At 32.7% G+C, this 6,592-nt stretch overlaps 1 protein-coding gene across 1 annotated transcript; it reads left to right on the top strand.

Moving 5' to 3' along the window:
- Positions 1 to 3,618: 3,618 nt before the first annotated feature.
- Positions 3,619 to 4,426, top strand: LOC124940232. The gene has a single exon (XM_047480723.1). The coding sequence runs from the start codon at positions 3,672 to 3,674 to the stop codon at positions 4,260 to 4,262; it is 591 nt and encodes a 196-aa protein (XP_047336679.1). The 5' UTR covers positions 3,619 to 3,671; the 3' UTR covers positions 4,263 to 4,426.
- Positions 4,427 to 6,592: the final 2,166 nt, after the last annotated feature.

The raw sequence follows: 6,592 nt of genomic DNA, 5'->3' as shown, positions 1-6,592 counted from the left end.
AAAACTCTTTGCCGAGTATATTAACTCATTTTCGGCACAAATTTATGTGTCAGGATAACTCTTTGTCTCTCTTAAGGAAGGTCACCTAGATCTCTAAATATTTAATAAGTGAGAAAAAGAAGATTACTCTTCCTAAGAGGATTAGGAGTCCAGGTAGGGCGTATATTAACTCATTTTCGGCACAAATTTATGTGTCAGTACAACTCCTTGCCGATATATATTAACTCATTTCCGGCACAAATTTATGTTAGTAGATATGTTTGCCGACATATATTGACCCATACCGACAAAAAATTATCCGTCAGCATAGACCTTTGCCGACTCCACTTTTACCGACACTAACTTATGTGTTGGTTTTCTGAGGTTACAAGTTTGACTATCAACGAGAACAAGAGCTTGACATTTTACGGAGGAGTAAAAGAGGAAACGAAAGCAACCATCTACAACATCATGAGCATCGCAGAAGGAAGCTTCCCAGTAAGATACTTAGGCATACCATCACGACAAAACAAATCCAAATCTCGCACTACAGACCACTGATCGAGAAAGTGAAGAACTCAATTTTTGGATGGGTAGCAAAGAAACTTACATACGTTGGAAGAATTGAACTGATCAAAAGCGTGGTAATGAGAATCATCGGTTACAGTCGTAGCAACTCGTGCTCCCAAAGATGTTAATGAAAGAAATTGACGCGCTAATGAGAAACTTTATTTGGGAAAGCATCGGGAGAGGAGGGAAGAAGGTTAAGTAGACCGTACTTTGCAAACCAAAGGAAGAAGGCGTTATAGGTCTCAAGAACTATGTTGAATGGAATAAAGCGTTGACGTGTAAACACCTATGGGCCATCGAGAGCAAACAAGAATCACTCTAGATCAAGTGGGTCTACACCCAATTTATATAACACGAATTAAACGTTTGGACAACAAAAATAAGCGAAGGTATGGGATGGTCGTTAATAAAAATCCTTAAATTAAGAAACAACATTGCATGACTATTTGACATTAGTTGGGGAGACGACAGGAACACATTATTTTGGCATGATCCCTGGTATGAGGATCAACCGTTAATCAATAAAAAGAAATTCAGAAACGTGAGGATCAGGCGAGACTGCCAAGCCGCAAAGATTAGAGACATTAAGGATGGGCTATGGAATTCGCTCCTTAGACGAATATCGGTGGGACAATGCATTCTTAAACATATCAGCAACATCTAATTCAATGAAAGAACAGACGTACAACGATGGAAAATCGAGAAAAACGGGAAGATGATTTCAAGCAAAGTGTGGAATACCATCCTGAAGAAGGAGTAAATAGTAGATTTGGCTGATGTGGTCTGGCCATCAAAAGTCATCCCGAGACACCAATTTATCCTTTGGCTTGCATTTAGGGAAAGTCTAAACACAAGAGATCGGGTAAAGTAGTATATGGAGATCCTGGATACAAGTTGTCTACTATGTGAAGGAAATGAAGAAACAAATGATCACTTATGGAAAGAGATAAAAAAGGAAGCCATATTCAAAGCAAAGGGGAAAAACTTCAAGTCAAGTGTTTTGAAAAGCGACTTTGGTACAATAGTCTACCACATTTGGCGAGAAAGGAACGCAAGGTTGCACTCGAGAATAAGAAGTGAAAAGGAGACATGGGAAGACATTGTATTTGACAGCAGCACAAATCTACAAACGTTGAGACAAGTATCAATGACTGAGCAAAACTGGACACTAAGATGAAACTGGAAAATCACATTAAAGAAGTCACGAGAACATAAATTTTTTTAGTTAGATAAACGCCTCAATTGTTTGTGTGTTGTGTAATTCATTTTCTTTTAGACTTTTTCGAACTATATTTTTCCAGACTTGTCTAGGAAAATACAGAAACTCATTTGCCTTTTTTCCTTTTTGAGAATTTTTAATAAAATAATAATAAATCGTTTTTCTAAAAAAAAAAGTAATGTGCTGGTAAATTTTTATTGGTATATATATAGGCCGAAAAACTCTTATTTATTTATGTATAGTAAAAATTAATTTTGTTGTACAATTTATCATTCTTGCATATATCAAGTATGAATGAAAAGCTTTCTTCAAGGTGATGTACAATTGTCTACACACACAAATTTATTAAATATATTATTATTATAAATAAAAAAAAATGTTTTGAGTTGAGTATTGGTATATTAGACAACGGTTCTTGTCACTCAGGTTATTTTAATTATTGTGAAATTATATGAACATTTCAAATAACTTTTTTGACAATCTAATGTTTATTTTTTTTTTTAAATTGGACTAAATTTTGAAGTATTTATTTTCACAAACACAATAGATAGATTAAATTAAGATCATTTAGAGCCTTACCATTTTTTAGTTTATTTAAGGATTTTGTGATAAAATATTCTGCATTAATAATATAAAGAATATCTTGCAAAACATATATATTTTTTATCTAGCTATTATTGTTTATAAATGGTTATATTTATTTATTATTTTAAAATGTGATAATTTATTATTAGTACCAATATATTTTATTTTTTAACAAAGTATGTTTAATTATTATTATTTTCTTTCATTAACAAAAGTATACCAATATAATAATTTTAATTTTGTCAAACTTATTCAAACAGTTTTGAAACTCGGCCTGGCCGGCTGGTCGGACCGGTAACCAGTGAATCGAGCGTCAAATCGGACTGGGTTGATGAAAAAAAAGGTGAAATGAAATCAACCCAGTTAAACTCGGCCAACCCGTCGGTTGGACTGGAAATTCGGCAGCCCAGGTTAACCCAGCGGGTTTATCCTATTTTTATAAAAAAAATTACTTATTTTTTTTCATTTATCACTCTCTTAGTTCCCCTCTCCCCATTTTTTGGTTTTAATCTGATTTACCTATTTCTAGTTCAATTTGGGTAAATTATTGATTTCTTATTTTAAACATTGAGAATGACAAACTCTTTCATTCACCTCAAGTTCCATCTCCTACCTAAACTAATTCGTTCCGATTTACCAGACTAAAAAATCGAGTTAAGATGACATTGTAAAACATAATTTAAACCTAGCTTTTTCTCTAGATAAAAGCATAGCTATCATAAAAAATCGGAAGTTGCAGTTTGATTTGAGCATTGTCTCTCGCATAATCTAGTTTAGTCTTTTTTATATTTATTTGACTATTATTGTATAAACAATTTGATGATTTTTTCTTCTATTTTTGTATTATTATATTATGAAACTCACCCATTAAACCAGTTAACACAATTAATATTTTTTACTTGGTTGATGACTGGGCCGGATTTTAAAACTATAATTTAAATATTAGATCTTGATAATGTCTAAATCATTTTGTTAGAGCCAAATTAATATAGTTAAATAACCAAAACAACTTAGTGAATAATTACCCCCAAGATTATAAGTTTTATTCCTTTACTTTGAATTTTTTTTCTAATGAAATGACACCGTTTTCAAAAAAATAATTACAAGTTTTATGTAATGTATGCATAAATGATATTTGAACTAAAAGGGTTAATTTTAATATATGAAATGACTTCATAGACAAATGTAGACTTTAGAAACCTGGGCTAGGTCGGTCGGACCTAAATTATTGTGGTCGACGATTTTTAATTATAATTTGTAAAGACACATATTAATCTCCATTCCGAATCTCCAATTACTCAACAACCACAAGCCCTTCATGTGGTACCGGGGCTCCGCTCCAATGCAGTCGCCGGTGACGATCACGGCGGCGGCGGCCCCCTGTCTAAGCAATAGTACTACTTCTTTCAAGTTCCTCGGTGGCCGATTTATCGCCAAATGGTCGCCGCTCAGACCTGTATTTGTCTCTCAGCATCTCGCTCAACAGATGGATGGTAACCAAAAAGAAATCGGAGGTGGCCTGGGCTACGCCGTCCTCAGTGCTCTGGAATCATCGAAAACACCGCCGGAAAAAAATTCCGGTCTGCTAAGAACAAATAACCGTACGTCAAATACAGCGGAACGGAAATCGCGGCGGCAGCAGCAACGACGAGGACAAGAGAGTGGAGAATTAAGAGGATCTGATATCCTGTTAGCTATAGAAAAGGCTTCTTTTCAGAAAATCGAAAAGAAAAAGATGTTAAAGAAAGAGAAACTCGATGAAATTAGTGAGACGGATAGTGATGAAGATGAGGGTGAGGATTTCAGCAGCGTTCGGACGTTGAACATAAGAAGCGATTGGTCGAGCCGTCTGGTTGAATTGGAAAGGCGTCTTCAAGACCTTATTAATGTCTCCTCTTCCACAAAGTGAGTTAATAAAATGTTTAAACAAAACCAAAACACATGTATTCATTTATATCTACTACTTAATTACATGTTTCTTCTAGACAACATGTACTGGTTTAGACTCTTTAAAATGGACATCTAAGTCACAACTTTATGTAATTCAAACAATTTATTTTTTTCTTTCAAACATACTATAAACCCATTCTTTCTTTCTTTCTATGTTTCTGGTCTTGCAAATATTGTGTCTATTCACAATCCAAATATGCCTTTAATTTGACGTTTCTTGAAACATTTACCTCTTTCAAACGCAATTCACATAGTTACAAGGTTGATTCTTTCCAATCTTTGATTAGTCCAACAAGTCATCACTTATATGCATTTTCAAATGTATGATTTAAAATCCACCAAGATAGATCAGTGATAAGAGTCGGCTAATAGATCAAAATGTCACGGGTTCGATTACAACTGAAAGCGTTTTGAGTTGAAACATGAGTCATGGCAGTGAGGTGTCATGCGTTCTCTTTAATTAAAAAAAATTGTTTGATTTATGTTTACATGGATATGTCTATGTTCATTGAGTCTGTAATTAAATTATGTTTGAATATAATTTATACAATTTATTGTAAATATTTGTTTATAAGTTATAAACAAATACATTAGTTAAATATTTAGTTTATATATTAGCTAAAACTATAAGGATCAATGTAATATTTTGACATATATAAAAGGGAGGCAGTCCCTTAGGATTTGAGACATTTTCTAATTCTCTATTGTCAAGTTCATAGGTATTTTATTCATCTGAAAATTAATTTATCTCTATCTTAGTTATGTTTCATCTTATACTAAAATCTCTTCAAAATTTTACATGGTATTAGAGAAAAAACGATTTAACTAGAGGTGAAGAGATTTCGGCGAACACAAATGATCGTAGAAGTAATTGAAAGAAGACCGAAAAGAACAAATAAAGAATTGTGCAAGGCGTGGATGATCCTTTGCACGTATCATATCATGATAACCCTGGTAGGTCGATTGTTACATCACTGTTCTATGGAAAAACTATTATAGCTGGAGTCAGAGTATGAGGATAGCATTAACATTAACAGAAAAATTGAAACAAGAATGGTTCAATCGTTTATCATGAAGATGATATTGATTATACTAGATGGATTAAAGAAGATTTTGTAGTTGGTCTTTGGTGCTTAAATATTTAATTCCTGAAATTAAAGAGGACTTTATGCATACCGAGACGACTCTTGAACTATGAGAGTGTATCAAGAAAATATACTAAGTTAAAAAAATGAGTCGTCTTCGCTTCAATTATAAACTAAAATCAGTTATTCAAATCCAATATAGCACCTATGGGCACATAAGAAATGTATTGAATCGATTCTTTTTTGGGATAAAAAAGATCATGAAGTCGAATGTTGGAGAACTAAAGGCATAGTACGCTAAGATGAACATATTATGAGATGAGTTACGTGCCCTTAATCTAATTCCAAGATGTAATTGTAGAGTAAGTGTAAACAAATGTTGTAAGATTTCAAATATTATTGAAAAAGAAGATGTCAAAATAAGATAGGGCAATTTTTGACAAGATTTAGTTTTACTTTTGATTATGTGAGAAATTTAATTCTAGTTTCTAAACTTCTATTAAATATTGATAGAGCTTATGCTTCACTTTTGTCTGTTAAAAACAAAGACAAATTAGTAATGTCGGACAAGAAAATATGGATCATGTTGCTATGTCTATTGAGTTAGGAGCAGGATATGAAAAATGAAAGATATAGAATGATAAAAAATTTAAGGGAAGAAATTCAATTTCAAAAGCTAATCTTTACTGTCTAAACTGCGAGGGTACTGGGCATCTCAGAGAAGGATGTTTCAAACTTATCGGGTATTCGAATTGGTGGAAGGGTAATAAGGATTCAAATGGAAGAACTCTATAAACATGACATTCACTCCTATTAATATGGATTGTGAAGATCAAAAGAAGAATATTTCACAAAAGGATACTCGGATGGAGCTATACAGATGTTGAACATTATGTTGAATAAAATGAAACAGTCAACCTCTTATGAAGCATCTTCTAGAAAAAAAAATTGTGCTGGTAAGTCCTGTTTTAATTTATTTTCTAATATACATAATTGTTCAAAGTTTAACCAAAATTTTTAAAAGAATCAGATATGGATTATAGATACAAGTGCAAGAAACATGATTGTTTTCAAAAAGAAAAATGTTTGATTCCAACTGCAAGCATTTTGAGTTGAAGCGGGGCATGACTGTGGGGTGTCATTCTAGTTCTCCTTAATTAAAAAAAATATTTGATTATAAAATATTAAAAGATTTAATTTTTGT

The sequence above is a fragment of the Impatiens glandulifera genome, chromosome 5, assembly GCF_907164915.1.
Source record: "Impatiens glandulifera chromosome 5, dImpGla2.1, whole genome shotgun sequence".
NCBI lineage: Eukaryota > Viridiplantae > Streptophyta > Magnoliopsida > Ericales > Balsaminaceae > Impatiens > Impatiens glandulifera.
This window is presented reverse-complemented; position numbering and strand designations above follow the sequence as displayed.

Excerpts from the sequence above, each read along its gene's own strand:
- LOC124940232 (XM_047480723.1), top strand. The coding sequence starts at position 3,672 with ATGTGGTACCGGGGCTCCGCTCCAATGCAGTCGCCGGTGACGATCACG.